Below are 19,994 nucleotides of genomic sequence, written 5' to 3' on the forward strand. Positions count from 1 at the left end.
ACTTGGACGACGTGTCTCCTCAACAGATCCTGTTGATTGTCTTTGATTTGGGACCTACGATGCTTGGCATGCAGTTGATATTGGATTTTCTTGCCACACACTCCGGATAGGAAGGGGCCAAATAAAAGCACGCCGGAAGCTCTCCGGGGAAATGTCTGAGCGGGAGTAATCAAGTTGATGATTCATGAATATGCTCATGACTATATTTGGGATAGCTGTGTTCTTACCTTGCCGAGATTTCTGGCATCCCTGACACGCTATTTACCACCGGCACACATGATGGTAGACGGAATAGGGTTATTAGCATGGCTTTAATTAAATTTCAACGGTTTAGCTCGTAGAAAACGCAGCCACGTGAGGAATTCAAAACTTGTTTAGTAGCTCAATAGTGCTTCACCCATCGTTAGCACGGATTTGATCCAGAAGCTCTCTAGTTTATTGGCCTACATTAGCTCTGTTTTAGGGCCGGTGCTTGACATTATTTCCGGCATGTAATCTTGTTCAACGGAGCAACACCCAATGTTCTAGCCTAGTTAGCAAACCAGTCTAGAAGGATTTCGTTCAAGTCCGTGGGAGATCTTCACAGTACTGCCTGAGCATTCGTACGGACATGGCCTTATGAATGCGTCTCCTAACGTGGTACTACGTAAACCGCAATTTACTACGCATGCCAGTAACCGCACTAAGCATAAGCGATATTAAGGGTTCTGGACTTGAGATGTAGGGAGTGGATGCAGAGCGTGCACACGCAATCCTGCCCCTGGTAAGGTGAGCTTGAGTTCTTGACAATGTTGTCGAGCAGATCCTTTTTTGGCTCCTAGCATGCACGTACGTATGATACTTTCTGTCCTGATTTGCGTACCTCAATAGTCTGAGCTTGGCTTGCTTTGCTCAACTTGCACAATCTGATGCCCACGTCATAATTCAATATTCTCACGCCATGAAAACAAACGGAGTACATAACAGGACACTGGAAACTTTTAATGTATCAGTGCGTAACATCTTGGCACATCCATGAAAATAGCACCAAAAAGATTCTTCAATTTCTTTCGAGCCAGCGGAACCAAAAAAACAACAAAAAAAAAAAGCTAGTCTTTTGACATGAAGGACTCAGAATTCCTTTCCCTTTCTGGAAAGTACACTGGGATGGTCTCCCGGATGACGGCACGCCTGTAAAACTCGTCCTCTTCCTCTCCAAACGACACGTAGCTCGGCCGGGCCGGCGACGACGACCACGCGGGCGACGGCGGGACGGGAATGCCAGCATCGCCGGCGGCGGCCGTAGCCATGGCCGCCGTGGCAGCACGCTGCTGCTCCTCTTGACGCGCCCGCATGATGCGCGGCCTGATGGCCTCGAGCACCGACGCGCGCCGCGACACCCGCGTCGGCCGCTGCGGCAGCTCGTCGGGGAAGGTCTCGCGCACCCCTGCGCCGCCGCCGTCGGCTGTTGCTGCTGCGTGTTGTTGTTGCCTGGGCAACTGCACCCACGCCGGATGCACCCCGGCCTGCGTGGGCGAGTAGTAGTCGTCGCTGTCGGCGGTCGAGTCCCCGTCGGCAAACACCCGCACCACCCGCGGCGACTTGAACGACGGATCGTCGACGTTGCCGCCGCCCCGCGCGCCGGCGATGGTGCTGACCCGCTTGCCTGCGCCCTCGGGCTTGTCGACCGACACGAGCGCCCAGACGACGTCTCTGCCGGGCGGGAGGCCGCGCGTCTCGAGCGGCGGCGGGTTGCGCAGGATCTCGTAGGGGGCGTCCAGGCGGTCCAGGGCGGCCTCGACGTCGTCGCGGAGCACGAGCGGGCCTCTCTTCTTCTTCTTCTTCTCCCCGTCGGCAGCGGCGGCGGCCTGGTTGCGGCCAGAGTAGTCGCCCGGCTTGGAGCTGCCGTTGGGGATGAAGAAGAGCAGGTCGACGCGGGCGGCGGCGTACAGCGCCACGACGAAGATCTCGAGCATGAACTGCGTGGTGTAGAAGCTGGCGCGGCTGAAGACGGGGTTGCGCTCGCCCGGGGCCTCGGGGGTGACCAGGGCGGAGAGGCGGATGGCGGCGCCGACGGTGAGCAGGGAGCCGCTGGCGATGATGACGCTCTTCTTGACGCGCCAGTCGCCGATCCCAAAGGGCTCGGGCCGCGGGCCGGGCCAGCCGGTGACCACGGACGTGACGAGGATGGGAAAGGTCACCAGGAAGAGCACAAAGGCGGAGCCGGCCTCGAGGTCCTTGAAGATGATGTTGGCGCGGTTCGTATCATCGACCGAGGAGAAGAAGAGAACAAACATGTGGACGATCTGCCATATGATGGCCCCCGGCACGGAGAATGCCAGGAAAGTTGTAATCGGTCCAACCGCCGGGTGCCAACCTACCTTGGGGTGCATGGATCGGAGGAGCCGTTGGGCGAAGAAGATGTTGAGCAGGGCTGCAACGGCGGCACTATTTTTTTTGGGGGGGCCATTGCATTAGCTGATGTTTATATCGTGTTCAAACAAAATCATCAAACACCCTACCCTCCAGTTTGAAGAATGATAGCCATCATGATAACACCCTTGACCGGCTGAAATATCCACGCGATCCGAAACACGCAGGCCAAGGAGCGCATCACGCAAAAGTCAAACATGATGTCCGACAAGAGAAACTTGTGACCCCTCCTCGAGTTGCTCTGATAGATGGACATGTGCGTCACGGCGCCCGCGATGAACAGTATCAGGAAGATGATTGTCACCGGCAGGTCGACGTCCCGAGTCGGCACCTCACCCAGGAACGATCCCTGGGTGTAGTCCGTTATGCGGGCCACCGCCTTGCTTCCTTCCAACCCCTGGCCCTGCTGCTCGCTCGGCAATGTCGAGTTTGCGCTGACTCCTGGTTGGGACATGTTGGTCTGCTGTGCTGGCTGCGTTTGCTGCGGTAGAGGAGTCGGAGCTATAGGAACAAAAGGGATAACTGAAGCCGCGGATGTTGTTTGGGGTTTTGGTTCCGCGGCCGGGGGGATGGTGAAAGCCGCCGGTGCTGGTGATATAGAAGACGGGAAGGCTGATGCAGTTAATGAGGACCTCGCGGCAGTCGACGAGAGCTTAGGAGTAGTCGCCGTAGCCGAAGACAGGGGTGACGATGGCGTGGTTGACGGCAGCGGCAGGCTGGTCGGAGTGGGAACAGCCGGAGTAGGTTGGGACGCGACCTGCCCAGTCGTAGATGGCATCTGTGGTGCTAGTGCAAGAGGTAGAGAGGGTGTGCTTTGTGCCAGTGGTGAATTCTGAAGGCCTGTGGCCCCTTGAGGAAGTAGTCCTAGACTCTGACCAAAGGAAGCAAGTCGAGATTCAAAATCCGCAAAGGCGACCGAGGGTACAGGCGGCACAATGGCTGCTGGGACAGATGGTGTCGAAAAAGGTGATATCAGTGGCGCTAAATCTGCAAAAGGTGTCACTACTGCCGGTGTCACCACCGCTGGTGCCAATGCTGGTGCTGGTGATAGTGACAGCTCCGGTGTCGATGACGGTATTTCCACAGGAGACAGTAGTGATGCTGGTGCCGCTACGGTTGCCGGTGCTTGTGATTGTCGTGCCTGGCCCGCTCCGGGCGGAACCAGACCAATCTGCTGTCCAAGCTCTATGGCGCCGTTGAGAAGCTGCGTCCCCAAATCTGAGAATCCATCCGCTCTTTCTTGTAGACCGTGAAGGATATTGCCAACGGCCAACTCTGGTTGTAGAAGAAGAACGACTTGTTGCAGTATTAGCAGGCGGCGTGATAACATGCTTCGGTTTGTTAGATTTCTGCTTTTTTTCCTTTCAGTAACGGTTCCTCTCGTTTTTTTTTCTTTTTCTTCCAAGTCCGACAGCAAAAAATGTTTCTAGTTTCCTTCTTTTTCCGCCTTGTTCGCCTGGAGTCAATTATGAAAACGAGTGCATGACGGTTGCCAGAAAATATGTTGATAACTATGTAGTTGGAGCTGCGATCGTGAGCCAAGTCAAAAACTTCTTTAAAGACCTGTCTCGGAGGTTGAAAAAAAAACAAGCTCACAGACTTTTTGGTGGGAATGAGAGAAGTGTGACTATGTATGGTTTAGCTCAACGATTCAAAGTTGTAAAGGCGGGTTATTTGTGTGTGTATATCTCTACGGCCCTGCCATTACAAACGTCATTCCGGACTTCAGACCATCCGTCCACTCCAGACGTTCCCGGTATCGACTCATCATATAGGAGCCCCCCATCAAGCAACTCAATCAATCACTAGTTCAACCTTGCGGATAGTCCCTATCAGGTACATTTCACTGTCCCGCTTGTTGCCAGCTTCACGAACTCGACCGTCGTGTGTGGATGAAAGAGGGGTAGGATCCCCCGGGAAGGACAGGGGGGCCCCATTGCAGACTGCAAGCGACAACATATTCTTCACGACATTTTTAGGCATGATTTTTTTTTTCTTCTCCCGAGTCGAGCTGCTGTGGAGATACGGCCGTCGGCAAATCTGTTGCCCCCGACGCTACGTCCCTGCTTTTGAGAGCCTTCATGTGATCTATTCCCCATAATTTCTTTCTGTAATTATCAAGCCTCATATGTACCATGTAATATTAAACGATGGGCTCAAGAGATGAGGTTAAGAAGTGGTGCCTCATCTGAAACTTTGGGGAAAGTCCGAAGGTTAGGATGGGGGGATTACCGCTGTTAGTTATACACTGTAATAGTAGTTTAGTTGTTGTATCGATGAAGAAGCTGGTAGGAAACAATGTGGGAATATCCACAAAAAGCATTATGGTGACTGACACTATACTATCAGTACCAGGTACGTACTATTACATATTTGGAAGCTTTCCCGTCCACATGCACCAAAAGGCACTGTCAAGCTTTCACCCCATGTCATTGCTTACAAAAGGGGGATGGTTAAAAACAAGCCGATCCACCCGCCTTTTGTCCGATCTCGCGTTGCCGCCCACCAGCAACCATGACGACTCGATAACAGAAAAAAAGAAAAGAGAAAAAGCGGGAATACTTACAAATCTTGGCCTACCTTTGGTGTTTCACGTAATGTTTCGCACTGTCAGTGTTTACCGCATAATAAGAGACGGCAGTCTGCCAACGAGTGCCAACATGCATTATTCAGAGGAAAAACGAATGCGAGAGAAAAAGAAAAAGAGAGTAAATAACAGTGCCTAGCCAACATTCCCCTGCCAAGAAAGCCGTCGGTGGGGAATACCAACGACTATCTCTATGGCCATTCTCTTGCTTGTTTTGTTTTGTTTTGTTTCGTTTGATTCTTGCTTCCCGATCCCAACGGAGACCTCATCTTCCTTCTTATTCAACCCTCCCAACGGAGCATTATGTTCCTCCTGCTCAACCCCGTTTACCAACTGTCATTGATCGTCTAGTGACAGTTGGTACCCGTCCTTGCATCTCGTTGACTCGTCGGCAGAGACAGTTTGGATTATCACGCGCCCACGTCATCAACAACCGCCAGGCGCATATGCTCATCAAGAGGGGCAGAGAGAGATACGAGGAAAGTAAAGACCGAGTGGCAGTTATCGATACATCGGGAAAATCCCAATATGGTAAACAAAACCCGGCGTGAATCTTGCCTTGTATGTGGGGAACTATACACCGGAGATCATAAGATTATCGATTTGATTTGCACCGGTAACCCGATGGTTTGATCGTCGCCAGCACTGGCCTGCGATAATTTGCATTTCCACTAGAACTGAAAGAAGGAAGAAAAAAAGCCCGACGTGACGTTCCGGATTGTGCCGCAAACAAAGTCGATGTACAAAACTTTGCAACGATCAGTCTAAACTCATTACTGCTAGGCACGAACTGCAAAGTCAGGCCAGTGTATAAGGTTGAAAGAACCTACGAGAGTTGCGTTTTTTGTCAACACGTTCCGGTTCTCGCCGTTTGAACTACTCGTCCTTTAAAGGATGTTATTAGCTGCCAAATTAAACCATTTCACACGAACTGCCAGAGTTGTATGTTGATAAATAGTAGATATTCACAATCAAGTAAATACACACGCACACGCACACACACACAAAGTAAGCCAAGTAACGTATGCACGAGATCATCTGTAAAATATTCCCAAAGATTGGCGATGAGCCGCTCGCAAGATATTCAACGTCGAATTAAAATGATTGCGGATGCATTTCTTTGCAAAGGTTGACGTGTCCCAGTTGCATCCTTCAGGATTTCAAGGTGCTGATTTTTGACGCGAGATGCCGACCTGATGAAAAAGGAAAAAGATCATTTGAAAGCTGAGAGGAATCTTACCAAATCCCCAGGCACCAGCATTATCCTGCCATTTGGTGAGCCTTAAGCGATGACTACTCCGTAGATTTCGAGAAAATCCCAGGGTTTAAGTGAGATGGGATGAATTTCCCGAGTCTTGTCCGGGGGAGGAAAAGTTACCTCTTTTGTTTTACGTTTAGTTTTTTTAATTTTAATTTATTTTGTTATACTTTTATTGTAGCTGCCTGTAGTAGTAGCCACTCTTCGTGATCCTGCGGGCTTGGATGTAGAGAAATGGTAGAAGAGAGAGGAAATAAAAATCATGATGATTGTACCGATGCGATTTTGTCCCAGTGATAAAGGATTGCTTGCCCAAAAAGACAATGGAGGCCGGCGACCTTTGAAATGCAATTGGTGCACAGGTTTTCCGACCCGAAATTGGTTCGTAGATTTAAACTAAGCTCGGAGCTTTCATGCACCTTGATGCAGTCGCATGCAGTCTTGGCAGTGCAAGTTCCAGGGTAGGATTTTATAGTAGTTTTATTATTGAGATCAGATGGGTGATGGATGCCCATGTGCGCACAGCCCATTTCCAGAAATATGGTTAAATCGGGAAAGGTGCGGACGGGTATTCCTGATTTCTTTCTGCTTTGGATGCTCACTCTCTCTCTCTCTCTTTCGACACCCAATAACAAATTCCCTCATGGTATAAACAACCATCACAGATAAATAAACAGATAAAGACGTCTCCGTTTGTCATAGTAACCACGCCGGATCGTCGCCATTTTTCTGCTGCCAAGCAGGCAAAAGGAAATCCAGCACGGTCAAGGCAGTCGAATCACATGGACAAATACCGATACTAGACCATAATCACTTGTCTGGATTGGCGACAGCATGGTATGTGTTCTTTTCTTTTGTTTTTCTCTCCTCAACTATCCCCGTGCCTTTATTCATCATGAATCATGTCTTCGCATCTTGCAGCGACAATATAATTTTTGCCTGACTAGTACACGTCTTGGGTGTGCATTTCTTTCTTCTCGCCTACTTCCATGCCACCGTACTATATATGTTATACCACGATGCAATTTTGACTCGTTCAGCCAGGGACACGTGCAAACTCGGAAGTTGCCGGTAAGGAGACATGGATGTTGCTTGGGACGAGACTGTTGTCAAGGGGCAAGTTGAGGTGAGATAAAGTGACAATGGTAAGGACCTATGCGATGCGCTAATCCACAACAAAAAAAAGAAAAAAAAAAGAGATTAGGGAAACGTTTAAAGCTGCATCCACGCTTGGAAACAACCCAGAAAAAATCCGGCTCTCAATTGATTGGACACGCAATACAATCGAGATTAAGGTATCCAACTAGATCTCTTTCAGGCGACGTCCTTCTGTGCTCGGAGACTTTCTAAAAAGAATTATTACCGAGAAAGTTTTGTTAATGGTTGCCTCTGCAGGATCATTTGCCGTTGAAAGTGGGCGCGGATGTGGGGGAGGATGCCAGGCACCAAAGTTCCGGGGGTTAAAATGGGGGCCAAATTAACCAAAGATCTGGATTTCGATATCTAAAATGCGTCTAACACCAAGGAGCTGTGGTAGGCCTGCCAATTCTGTGTACTGTTACAGGATCCCAATAATGCAATTGATCAATTATAGCTGATTTGGGATAATTAATTGGGCATGCAATGCGATTGTTGTCTTGTCGGAAAACCCAAGTACCTAAGGTAGGTACCTACTAGACTAGGACAAGCTTTAGGTGATATATGTCTGGCCTACTATTAACAGACAGCCCTCAAAATATCACCTTACTATCTGGTATGATTGCTCAAGCTGAATTGTGGTCACCGAGCACTGCGGTGCAGCACAATTAAGGACCGAATAAGTCGCCCAATCGACAACAAATTGACATGGACGCCCTTCATGCTGACATAAACTCAACCAAGACCGGAGTTAACACGTTCAATGTTCGGCCGCCGGTCTAATGTTCGTTTACTTGGCTATACCTGAATGGCAATTTCGGTGAGTTTCCAGCCCACAATCCCGCTTCCAAACCACCCCGGCACGTCGGACTCTGGGGAACAAAACCATCGATACGGATGAGCCACCCCCACCAACGTACACAGACGGGTCAGGCCAGTGGATACGCAAAATACGTCCATGAATATCCATCATGTAGCGCTGTGGGCGGATCCCAGGATGGAGAATTAAAACAACTGCCTGCGCATGTGGAAATGTTGTTGTACCGATTGATTCATTGCCTGCCAAAACCCCCATCTGATGGCCTGATCCAGCCAGTTTGCATCTGTGTCCAAGGACCACTAGACGTCATCCATAGCGCCCAAACAAGCAACTTGTACCTTGCATTTGCCTGCGTCTTGGCTGTCCCACGCCCCCTCCATTATAACGGGGCGCTTCATTTCCCGTCTGTGCCTCAGCCCAGGTAACAACCAATACGTCCCCTCAACGCTCCAAAATCACAACAACCAACCAAAAAAAAAAAAAAAAAAAGATGAGAAACACCTCAGCACAAATCAGAAGAAGGAATATCTCCAGATTTGGCTCGCTGCTATACCTAGGTACCTTACTCCGCTTCGATGAACAACAACAAAAAAACCCCCCAGCACCGCAATGCCACGATTAGGCTGGGAGTGAGAAGACATCAGCATCGTGAATCCTTTTTTCAGCCCTACGGGGTTTCATGGCAACCTGCGACGCCTGGCACACCAACTCTGTCACGGGAAGGATATGCAAACCCGTCTAAAGCGTATTGCTCCTTCACACTCTTCGGCACATCGGCGAGACTATAGTACGGTATAATCGTGGTGCCTGTTTATCGTCAAAGATCACGCTTAGGCACCTTTTTCTCAATCACATCGCGGACCCCACATGGGTCAAAGATTGGAAAATCGAAGTATCATCGCCATCGTCGCCCGGACCTTGTCATGGTATAAAGGACCAGCTTGCTGGCTTGCTGGAGAAGATGTTGGGACTTGAGAAACAGACATCATCGACTCATCGAGACGAACAAAGCAACATCATCAGACGCACACATCCTCAAACGCAATCACTATCTTCAGCTATAAACATCAAAAAAACGAGAGAAATCCAGCACAGAGATTCTACAAGCCCAGCTCCAGCACACCATTTTCAAACTATACCAGCCAAGCATCTACACAGGACAATTAACACCATGTCTTCAGGTGGATCAAACGGTACTGGCCGTGGCGGCAGCGGCGGATCGGGCGGGAGCTCTTCGGGATGGAATCCAATCCTGTCCCACGGCTCTGCCATTGGCATCCTGAAACCCAAGGTGGTCTTTGACGTCTATGGCAACTCGTCGGTAGGTGCTTTTTGTGCTACCCCAAATAAAATTTATAGCCCAGTCAGGAGTATTTCTTTCCATGTCTGACACAACCTCTACTATGCAGTCCACGGGCAGTTCGTCTTCGTCCTCTTCCTCCTCCAACCGCGGTGGCGGTGGTGGTGGCTCGTCATCTTCGGGTTCGAGAGGTGGGCGCTGAGAAGACGTCAATAAAAGATTCCAGCCTCCGGCGGGAGACGGACCAACTGGTTCAGTTTTGACTGCTCGTGCGAGACTCGAGAGGACAAGGGTCTGATCATCCCTTTGTCACGAGTTCGTGCCAACCAAAGACGCACTCCTTAAGAGCTGGAACTCTACTGGTTATGACTTACGACGGCCGATTCTTTGGCATACCCTCTTTTTCCAGCATTCTTGTCCTTTCTCTGATTTCATTTTTTTGTTTGGCCAATTTCTTACCTTTGTTGTTTTCTCATATTTTCCTTGGTATCACTTTGACAGTGGTAGACTACTTAGAACTAGAGTCTCAAAGACAATACAATCATGTGCACATACACGTCGGTTACACATTTCCACATTAATTAGATGCCGAGGAACCAGCTCTATGACCCCCTTGTGTAGTACTTTGGCAGACTATTCAACCACATCATCGAGTAGTATCGCCGCCGAGCTGATTACGCATTCATATCGAGTCACCTAGCTTATACGGGGGTATGATACGGACAAGGTACAGTTTAAGAATTGCCTCATCCGTCCTTTAGTGACTGGATCTGGTTTTTAATCAAAAGCATCGGTTGTCTCTTGCGGCCAAGGCATTTCTGAACACATTCCCACCTTAGCCAGCCACACTAGTATCTTGTGATATTCTTGAAAAGCTGACTTGAACTCAACCGGCCGCAGGATTGCAGAGTAATCAGGGGTTCCCGTGACTAGGTGCATAGGTGCGTATCAAAATGGCCGGAGGCTATGCAACCAAAGAGCTGTCAAAGGGAAAAAGTCTCAACGAAGGAGGAACTGTGCCATTTTCGTGATTTGACGCCTAAGCAATCAGCGAAGAAACCATCAGGCCAAAAGCCCCAGACCTGGATAATGTTAGAACCATCATTTCCAATGGCCAAGGCGAGGCCGTTCTAGACCGAAGTGCCAAAGACTCATGACTGCGTCGTCTAACAAGCGTCATTTGCTAGGATCAATATTTACAGGGTCTCATGGAGTATAGGGTTCTTTTTATGGCGGAAATGGCGTTTAAAGATGGTGGTTTAGAAGCACATCCTAGGTCAAGGACATGATTTAATGCAAATGTCATACTGGATGGCATGGCCCAAAACCTTCAACGAATGCCGGTTCTTTAGCTCTCACAAGGCCAACAACAGGCCAGTCGTTGCCATTGTTGGCAGATGACTGGCAATATCAGGCATAAGGAGCTACTGATGGAAGTTCGAGACTTTGTGGTGTCCACCTCTTAGAAGGTCACTGGTGCCCGAGTTTCAAACCGATTGGTGCAGAAAATGGAAGAAGTCCATCCAAGCTTCCACATAACTTGGAGTGTTTCATCATAATTGTTTTTCATCTCGATATCAGGCAGTCCCTGCAGTAAAGCACGAAAGAAGGGTTTGATTAAGAGGACGCCCGGAAGCGATTTCTACTTGCAGAAGGTCAGAATCATAACCATAGCTTCTCAAGAAATGAAACAGGCATTGAAAGCCCTTTTCGTATTCAGAAATCAGTCGGTAGAGTCCAAGTGATTTATCCGTCGGATCTGATCTAACCGGCTGCCAAGGCGTAGAGATACTTAGCAACATTATTAGTCTTGCCGCGTAGTAAATCGAGTTGTTGACTGATAGAAACACGGGTTGATTTTGGTTGCTCAAGAGAGCACCGGCTCCTCTTGAAATTACATAGCAGGGTCGAAATAGCTGTATATCTCGCCACAAAAGGGCGAGAAGGCAGTTGAATGGCTTTTCTTTTCTTTTCTTTTCTTTTTTTCTTTTGCTGCAAAGACTCAGTTTTCCGTCCCATGCTCTGACCACCCACCAGCGATGATACACGATGCCGCTTCTGTATCGCATTTTTGGGCCCAAATCCTCTACTGTCCACTCAGATTCAAGTCAACACCCACACGGCTCCCGGAACTCGGAAACTACCCATGCCTCGTTGTCCTGGCTGAGTTTTAGCCTTTGGAGTCATCCTAAGTCTTTGTGTTGCATATGGATTATCTGTCATGTACGAAACAAAGAACTCTTTTTGTCCATTGAAGTCGTAGGGCAGTAATGGTCCTGTGTACCAAGCCCCTGAGAATCGACAAGATCTAACTCCGATAGACCAACCCAAACAACCACCACCCAGATTCCCCGCGACACACTCTGTATCCAGCGGGCCAGAAGGCACAATCCCGGGCTATATACAGACCCCCCAATCTCCATCCCCACACCGACCAGAGATACTGATCAGTTGTTCTCCTTCCATCTACACAGCAACAACATCACACCTCACTGGTTAGCATGTGTGCCTCGGAAAGAAGCCATGAGTTTAGTTCAAGGGAAGTGGAGCAGGAAGAGGTGAACCTACTTTTGGCTGCAGCCTTCGCAAAAGTAAAACACCGTGCTTCCCTCGTCGGCACCACGGGTCTGGAGCGTCGTGTACCGGACCTTTTTTGAAGGGCAGAAGCGGCAGTTCTCGTCGATGCTGGGCCAGTTCATCTCGGGCCGGCTGGCCATGGCGTTCTTGTCGCCATACTCCTTGAGGCGGAGAGGCGAGTCAAAGTCGCGGCTCGACGAGACGGTCGTCACGTTGATGAGGGTGTCTGGCTCGGGAAAGAGAAAGAGAAAGTTTTTAGTTGTGAGAATACATAGGGGGGAGGGAAAGGGGAAAGTCAGGTGATTCTGGGGAAAAGAAAATGAAAAGTAAAAGAAAAAAAAAACATGGGTCTAGTTCAAAGCATCGAGAGATAGTGGGGATGGAATCAAAAAAATGCGCACTCTTGTTCATGTTTCCACAGCAGTCGCATTTGATCTCGGGGTTTCCCGATATCGGCAGCGTGTCGCCGCAATCATTGCAGAATTGTATGGCCATTTTTTTCTGTGTATGAAAGGTAACTCTAAATCGCGATCTTGAGAAATGGATCCAAAATTTGGCAGCGATTGACTTGAAATACGCCGAGACCCTTGTTTGCGCTTCGCCGCTCGTTGAAGGCCATAAGCCAGAAGGAGAAAAAGGAAAAGAAAAAGAAAAAAAATGTTTCTGGGTGCGCCACAGTTTCCGCCACACCCTTGCTTGTTGTTATTGCGTAGGGTGGGGCAAGCGTTCATACATCAGTCAACCCGAGGATCTGTTGTACTTGCTACTTATGGGCGTATAAAAAGATAAATGCACAAATGTTGGACGCAGGACATTCAATTGGCTTCCAAATCAGAGTCTTGTTATTATCAAATGACGTTCCTAGAAGTGGTAAATAAGTCCAACCCCCATAGTGATTCCAGTCCGTGATGATGCAGCAAATTTAATCCGCCTAAAGCGCAGCGTCACATTAACCATCCATCACTTCTTCACCTCAGAATGCACCACTAGACTAGCCCGTCCGACTTCACTGACATGAAAACCCATCCTTCTGACGAACCACCTGAAAAAAATTATGCTGTAATGAAACAACCAAAAACCATTGAAAAATCGAAACGCTAACGCTAGAATACACGCACACACACAGCCATGTGGATGAAATGATCCCCTTACTCCTACTTTGCAAACCATTACCAGCCCAACTATGAGGGCACCCCAAGAACACAGTAACTCAATCGGACCCGACAGTAACGGCAGCAGCAGCAGCAGTGGCCTTGGCTGAAGCCTTACACGCCCGGCCGCTGCGCCGCCTGTTGCCAGTAGAATCCAACGATGGTCGCCTCTGCTGAAGGACTGAAGACTCGTTGAGCTCTGCCTGGTCAAGCCCCTCTTCGACATCAAGACCAAACTTACTATCGGTGTAAGCCCCGAGCTGTTGTGCTAGAGACACCTGTGTCGTACAGTCGGCTTTGTCCGCGGCAGACGAGGCTGATGATGTGATGGAATCCCCGAAAGCCTCTCCATTGTCGACTTCGGGATTGGCTGTTTTCTTTGAGAGAGTTCCAGGACTCGTCTTGCCAGCCTTGGGGCCTTCTGAGACGCCGAAACGAGCCTTGGTGACCCTGCCAAACACAGAAGCCTTTGATGCCACATTCTTGATCTTTGTCCCAGTGGTCGTTGTTGTCTTGGACACCACCTTCTTAACAACCTTTGCCGGCTGCTTCTTCTGATTCTTCTTGTTCTTTGCAGCCTCAGCAGCCTCGGCCGCTTTGGCCTCGGCGAGTTTCTTGTTGACAAGCCACGCACTAAGCTTTCTCCCCCGGACCTTGGCTTCGTCCTCGGGGTCCAAGAAACGATGTACTGTTCGATGGTCGAGAACACGCTCCTCATCATCGTCAGACCCTTCAGGCTCAGTCTTGGGCCACACGTAGCCGTACAGAATACTGTGGCGCTCGCAGCGTGGACAGTTTGCCCGCGTGTAATACGCATCGCGCTGTACAAAAGCCGTCGCGCAGTTGGAACAGTGCACCCAAGCCGTCATTGGCTCAGACAAAAGGACGGGTGTCAGTGTGTAGTCGCCTGGTGTACGTTTCTTGCTTTGTCCTTGTTGAGAAGGTTGGTCGTCATCCTCTTCCTCGGCCTTCTTGGACCTGGAAATTACGCCGCTGTCCAAAGTCGTATCGCATGGACTGGCGGTTTTGGAGGATTGTGATTTAGTGTCTGATTCGGAAGACGAGTCAATTTTGCTCGCTGTTTGTGCTACCTCACCAGGAATGACTGAAGTAGGATCAGCTTCGACACTGTTGATGACTGTTATGGTACTGGTTTCCGACACTTCAGCCTTTATTACAGTTGTGTCGGCAGATTCTTGGGGAACTTGAGTCCCGGACACATTTTCACGAGTGCTCGGTCTCGACTGTGGCATGAGCATCACATCTGATGGCGAATAAAGCTCCACCGCCCGCGACGAACTTGGAGTGGTGGTGCTGACCCCTGCACAGGAGATATCCTTCAACGAAGGCTTTCGTACAAGCCCATGGCTACCATTTGTGGGTGCTGCCAAGTCTGTGGCTACTTGCTGCGTACCAGCCTCTTCCAAATTTGACTTTGGAGGGGGTGTGCTCGAATCAGAGCTATCATGCTCTGGTGTTGTGACATCGGACGACTCAACAAGTCGTTCCGACGTTCCGCTCTCGAACACGGATGACTGCCTGCTAAGCTGCCCGACCGAGCTCTCCGGCGGAGTACTCATACTCGCAGGAGGTAGCAAATCCGCCGTGATCATCTCAGAGAGTCCACTCGCGATCTTTTGTCTCTTCGCAGGCGTGAATGGTGGACTAGCCAGTGTGTCCAGTTCGCGTTTCCGTTTCCCTGTCAGGTTTCCAGACGCCTCCGAATCAACCGTCGAAGCCCTGTCCAAGGTATTCAGCTGCGCCTTGGACCGTGTCTTCCGAATTCGAGGTCGCAGATCGGGCGTGACGGATGAATCCCTAGACATTGCGCGGCTGGTGCTGCCGTCGCGCCTTCTCCGCCGCAATGAATATCCCGCGGGAGTGCCCTGATCTCCCTCGATGCTCTTTTCAAAGCCACCATCTCCCTCGTCACCGGCCCAACCGTTCACCCTGCTCAGTTCGCACGTCCTGCACAGACATTCGCAATTGTCCTCTCCAAAGTAATTATCCCCGTACGTGACCGTTATCTCTTCGCCAACCTCAATGTTTCGAAGTGCCTGAACCTCCATGATGGACTGGTCAGCCGTCTTCAACCTAGCGTTGGCGCCACAGTCATGGTTGGCGAATCGCGCAGGACCCATGAACAGACTGGTGCTCTTGCTGCGCGAGCTGATGACGATGGAGAAATCCTTCTTTCGCTTGGCGATTTCGGCCTCCTCGGCAGGCGAGATTACCACCTGGATGCCACACAAGGCCTTGATGATCTCGTTCTTCCTAATCGGACGTCGAGCGGTGACGCTGGCCTCATGGGTGAAGATTGTGTATCGGTTGGTCGAGTTCACTTCGAAAGGGCAATCTGGTAGATAGATGGAAAGGTACCGGCGCAGGTGGGCGCGAAAGTCGTCCTTCTCCTTGGGCGTCTTGAGCCCATTGCAAAACCGTTTCAGCCCGTCCGTGGCCAGCATCTTCTCCTCGGCCAGCTTGACGTTTGGTTCGAGGATCACATGGTCCTTGACTATCTTGGTGACTTCATCTTGCTTGACTCCGCGGGAGGCATGATATGATGGTCGGTTCTTTGGAATCGTTGTCCAGTAGAATGTCTGCAAATGATGGTTAGCGGCCCGCAGGGCTTCCTTAGGCAAGCAGTCGGATGGACGGCGATGAGCCTTACGTGATCGACCAGCGCATCTGTCAGTATATCATCGTAGGCCGCCAATTGGGCAAACGTTAGAGGTTGCTTCTTGGCAGATTTGGGAGGCATGATGCCTCTTTCGCAGCTTTGCTCCCCAGATTCGAGATTGGATGACGAGATGCCAGCGGGGAGCTTGAGAACCAGAAAAGTGAGATGAGGGCGGAGTGATTAAACCGAGTCAGGTCGACTGGGTGTCTGCACGTTGGCGCAAACTAGCGGCGAAGGGATGGTTTCGAGCGCAAAGGAGCCGGAACCACAGCAATCCACCGCGCGGCGGAAGTACCAATCGCAGATGACTCCAGCTGCAAAGTAAAAAGAAACTTTACGAAAACTGGTGATGGTAGCTGAACGGTCTCAGAAAAGGCAGCGCGGAATCGAGGCTATTCAATTGATGTGTCGGTCGGCAATTAACTCGTCTAGGGGTAAGAACAGGTGCAACTGTCAAGCACAAATGAAGGTCCTCAATGCGCGGCACCAAAAGAGCCTTGATGAGTGAAGCGCATGCACAAGCGTGAAGCTGGTTGCGCAACTAAAAAGGAGTGACTGGGGGTAGACAACAGGCGCCCGGGCTTACGACAGATTTGGCACTGCCAAACTGTGAACCGAGGGGATGGCTCGAGCTGAAAAGTGGGAGAGGAAGTGGTGTGGTGAGGTGTGGTGGTGATGATGAGAAAGAAAACAACCAAGTCAGGAAAGCAGCGAGAATACTGTAAACATGCCGCCTAACCTGAACAGGCGGGTCAATGAAGAGAAGCGTGGAGTGGGTAAATGTCTGTCTTCCCCTGTCGACATGGACACAATGCATCCAATCCCAGCTTACCTCGCTTCACATTTGGTCTCCACCTCAGCTTGTTAGTCCCGGTCTATTTTGCTTGCTGATCCCTGCCACGAAGATGGAGCGACAGGCATGCTTCCGCTAATTTGACTGGTCGCTCTTGACTGACCCGTGCTGCATGTTGGCTTTACCCGGGACGAGCGCGTCGTTACATAAGCAGCGGAATTCGAGGTTTGTCGACGACTTTTTGGACTTGGGTGAGAAAGCGAAGCGTTTGTTGTTTCGAGGCGGGAGAGATAGGCTTTACGTTTACGCAACATACATCATCCACCATGATTCAATTAAAGGTAAGCATGAATCTTTGAGCCTGAATTGTTGCGGCCGAAGCTATTGTTTCTTTTGCGGGTTTCGAAGCTGACTATACTACCAAGTCGATGCTCAACTGCATCGACAACTCAGGCGCCGCCTTGGTCGAGTGCGCTCTGATCGTCGGCCAGAAGAGGCATGCATCGATAGGTACCTACCGAACTTATTCCATTATTTAGCCTCTGATCTACCCAGCGAAAACCCTAACGATTTCCAGGTGACCGCATCGTCGTCGTCGTCCAGGAGCAACGCAAGAACCCCAACGAGGGCGCCGCCGCCCTTGCGGCCTCCAACAAGGTCAAGCGCGGCGACATCCGCCACGCCATCGTCGTCCGCACAAAGTACAAGGTTCAGCGCAAGGACGGCTCGGTCGTTCGGTTCGACGACAACGCCTGCGTCCTTATCAACAAGGCCGGGGACCCCGTCGGCTCGCGCGTCAACGGCATCGTCGGCATGGAGTTGCGAAAGGCCAAGTGGAGCAAGATTCTGAGCATGGCGCCCATGCATATATGATCTTTGAGAGTCTAGAGAAAAAGACGAGGTTCATCGGCTTTTGCTACGAGGAGGTGGCAACTTGTGTTCTTTGCAAGGCAGAAAAGGCTTGCAGAACGACAATGGACTTGGATGGCAAGTCTTGTAACAAAGAAAATTCACAAATATGGCGCTTGGAGTTTTGGAAGTTATGCTGGGCTACCTCTGGCGCAACTATATGTAAAACAGCATAGACGGGCATGTGTATATTGAAAGTATCCTGAGGAAATAGGTGCAAATGTGTTTTGAGACATATCTGCTCCATCATGTCGCAATTCGGAAGGAAATAAAGCATTTGAAACCCGAGGTTTTTGGTCATGTAGTATTATTGACTTGAATGATAACAGAAACATGAAGAACTGCCTCAAAATTACGCCAAAATTAAAAACAGGGTAGGAAACCAAACGCCGTAAACCCGGGGCAGATCATTGATGAAACTACGCCATGCTTGGTGATTTTTTTAGGTCAGAAAACCAAGCCCCTCCAAAACGCCTTTCTCATGTCAAAACCCCCTATTCTCCGTATACATAACAAGTATACGTGTTGCAGAAAGCCACAAAATCAATCCGTCTGAGGCTTGGAGCACTCGACGCAAACATAAATTTGTTTCTAGAAGTAGTTGGCGGTGTGAGCCCAATAACCTGTATTATACTTCCTCTCTTTTGTAGACAAAAAAAGAAGAAGAAAAAGAACAATGAAAGAATAAAAAGCTCACCATTCCGGTCTCGGCAGTTCTCTGCTGAGCTTGGAAGAACACCATCTCGTCAAAGCCACAGTATTGGCACGTCTTCTTGGCGCGGGGGAGCTGTTGAACAAAGGACACGAGCACACGTCAGCAAGCAGTCCATCTATACTTTGTACTAGCACAAGGTAATTGTGGCAAGGCGAGTGAAGGGCTAGACAGGTGCTGCCGCTCCCCCAAACGGTCCCGGAACTGCTCGCATCGTTTCGTCTTGGTCCTTGGCGTCTTCTCCGGTCGGGTTATCGTAAAGTCGTCGAGTCATTTCGTTCGTCGATATAAAAGTCTATGGACGGCTGGGCGAATGGGTCGCGCCTCAGGTCCTACGAGGTGGCGACAGCGCTCGAGGTTGACTTTACGCGGTCGAGCATCATGATGCTTTTCGAAAGCTCGTCGTCCTCGGCACTTCCGGCGTCGCTCTCGGCGTCGTAGTCGTCGTTCATAAAGTCATACACATCGCCGTCGTCGTTCCACGAAAATTGAACCCGGGTGCGAGGGGACGATGCCTCGGACGCATGAGCCGAGAAGAAGCTGGTCTCAGCGTCGTCGTCGGCATCGCCTTCGAGGGAGCGCATGTCGTTGCTGCAGACGTAGAACGGTGTGACCTCGCAGACGGCGCACAGGATGGGCTTTCCGCAGACCAGACACAAGACGATGGTTGAATCGGCGGGAACGTGTTGTCGGAGATGCGAGAGGGAAGGGGCACCAGCAGCAGCACCAGCAGTAGTAGATGCCGCGGGTGGCGAGAAATTGTCAGAAACGGGGGCACCAACCGTCGGGTCCTTGCCCATGCCCTCGATGATTCCGGCGTGAAGGCTGGCGGAGCTGTTGAGCTCGTTGCGGAATACGCAGGTGTTGCTCGCGTTGGTTGTGTAGTGGCATGTTCGGCAGGTGAACTGGAGTGTGCGCGTCTCCTCGTCTTCCTTGGGGTACAGCATGTTGGAGCATTCGGCACAGAATTGAAACTCGACAGGCTTTTTGGTGTGCGATTGTTGACCATCTTGGCCGGAAGTTGACATTGGCGAAGACATCGTGACGGCTTGAGAAAATGCGTCCGTGATCGAGTTTTTTTGTCGCGTCGTGAAGCGAAGATGTCGGAAGCAAAAACGATATCCTTCAAAGAAAGACGGCGTTATGTGTTTCGCTATAGTAGGATAAATTTCGCGGTAGTGATTATTTATTTGGCTGATTGTCGAAATGCTCTAGCCAAGGATATCCTGTCCAGGCTGTTGAAACAAAAGGCGGTGCGTGCTGACCGCTGAGGGGGATTTTTGGTGGGGTTGGTTGTGTCCAGTGGCGGAGTTTCTTTGATGGACAAAAGACTTTTGGGTTATGACTAAGCAAGTTGTTACCAGCTCGACAAGGATGGACGATGAATCCAGCTTCAGGGCCTGAGCTTGCTTGACTAGCAAGACTAGGTAGGTAAGGTATGAATACTGTGGTGTGTGTAGATTGTCTGACTTGTTCTCCTTTAACGAGCTACGCTAGATGGGCTTCTTGCGACTCTTATTATATGTTGGTCTCGGTACCAAGTCAAATGCCAAATCAGGGCTGGACTGATTGTACACACATATGACTTTTTGCAAGTGACTCACCAACGGGGCGCATGGGTAAGTTAGTACGTGCCCGAATTATGTGTTATAAAATAA

General features: G+C 50.2%; 6 protein-coding genes across 6 annotated transcripts; 1 reads left to right on the top strand and 5 right to left on the bottom strand.

The window, feature by feature from the left end:
• Nucleotides 1–1,088: 1,088 nt before the first annotated feature.
• PgNI_02475 (uncharacterized protein) lies at nucleotides 1,089–3,742 on the bottom strand (the record flags this gene model as incomplete). The annotated part of the gene is made up of 2 exons (XM_031122541.1): nucleotides 1,089–2,427; nucleotides 2,502–3,742. The coding sequence occupies 2 exons, from the start codon at nucleotides 3,740–3,742 to the stop codon at nucleotides 1,089–1,091; spliced, it is 2,580 nt and encodes an 859-aa protein (XP_030986829.1).
• Nucleotides 3,743–12,078: 8,336 nt separating this feature from the next.
• On the bottom strand, nucleotides 12,079–12,848 carry PgNI_02476 (uncharacterized protein; the record flags this gene model as incomplete). The annotated part of the gene is made up of 2 exons (XM_031122542.1): nucleotides 12,493–12,848; nucleotides 12,079–12,317 (listed from the first exon to the last, which is right to left on the bottom strand). Exons 1-2 carry the CDS (start codon nucleotides 12,584–12,586, stop codon nucleotides 12,079–12,081), a joined length of 333 nt encoding a protein of 110 aa, XP_030986830.1. The 5' UTR covers nucleotides 12,587–12,848.
• Nucleotides 12,849–12,915: 67 nt separating this feature from the next.
• PgNI_02477 (uncharacterized protein) lies at nucleotides 12,916–16,580 on the bottom strand. The gene is made up of 2 exons (XM_031122543.1): nucleotides 15,914–16,580; nucleotides 12,916–15,842 (listed from the first exon to the last, which is right to left on the bottom strand). Exons 1-2 carry the CDS (start codon nucleotides 16,001–16,003, stop codon nucleotides 13,302–13,304), a joined length of 2,631 nt encoding a protein of 876 aa, XP_030986831.1. The 5' UTR covers nucleotides 16,004–16,580; the 3' UTR covers nucleotides 12,916–13,301.
• Nucleotides 16,581–16,970: 390 nt separating this feature from the next.
• PgNI_02479 (uncharacterized protein) lies at nucleotides 16,971–18,610 on the bottom strand (the record flags this gene model as incomplete). The annotated part of the gene is made up of 5 exons (XM_031122545.1): nucleotides 16,971–17,053; nucleotides 17,138–17,229; nucleotides 17,298–18,215; nucleotides 18,322–18,411; nucleotides 18,509–18,610. 3 exons carry the CDS (start codon nucleotides 18,608–18,610, stop codon nucleotides 18,168–18,170), a joined length of 240 nt encoding a protein of 79 aa, XP_030986833.1. The 3' UTR covers nucleotides 16,971–17,053; nucleotides 17,138–17,229; nucleotides 17,298–18,167.
• Nucleotides 16,971–19,951, top strand: PgNI_02478 (uncharacterized protein). The gene is made up of 3 exons (XM_031122544.1): nucleotides 16,971–17,056; nucleotides 17,141–17,225; nucleotides 17,293–19,951. Exons 1-3 carry the CDS (start codon nucleotides 17,042–17,044, stop codon nucleotides 17,586–17,588), a joined length of 396 nt encoding a protein of 131 aa, XP_030986832.1. The 5' UTR covers nucleotides 16,971–17,041; the 3' UTR covers nucleotides 17,589–19,951.
• On the bottom strand, nucleotides 18,669–19,376 carry PgNI_02480 (uncharacterized protein; the record flags this gene model as incomplete). Its single annotated transcript, XM_031122546.1, has 1 exon — nucleotides 18,669–19,376. The coding sequence occupies one exon, from the start codon at nucleotides 19,374–19,376 to the stop codon at nucleotides 18,669–18,671; it is 708 nt and encodes a 235-aa protein (XP_030987585.1).
• Nucleotides 19,952–19,994: the final 43 nt, after the last annotated feature.

The sequence above is a fragment of the Pyricularia grisea genome (assembly GCF_004355905.1).
Source record: "Pyricularia grisea strain NI907 chromosome Unknown Pyricularia_grisea_NI907_Scaffold_1, whole genome shotgun sequence".
Classification (NCBI taxonomy): domain Eukaryota; kingdom Fungi; phylum Ascomycota; class Sordariomycetes; order Magnaporthales; family Pyriculariaceae; genus Pyricularia; species Pyricularia grisea.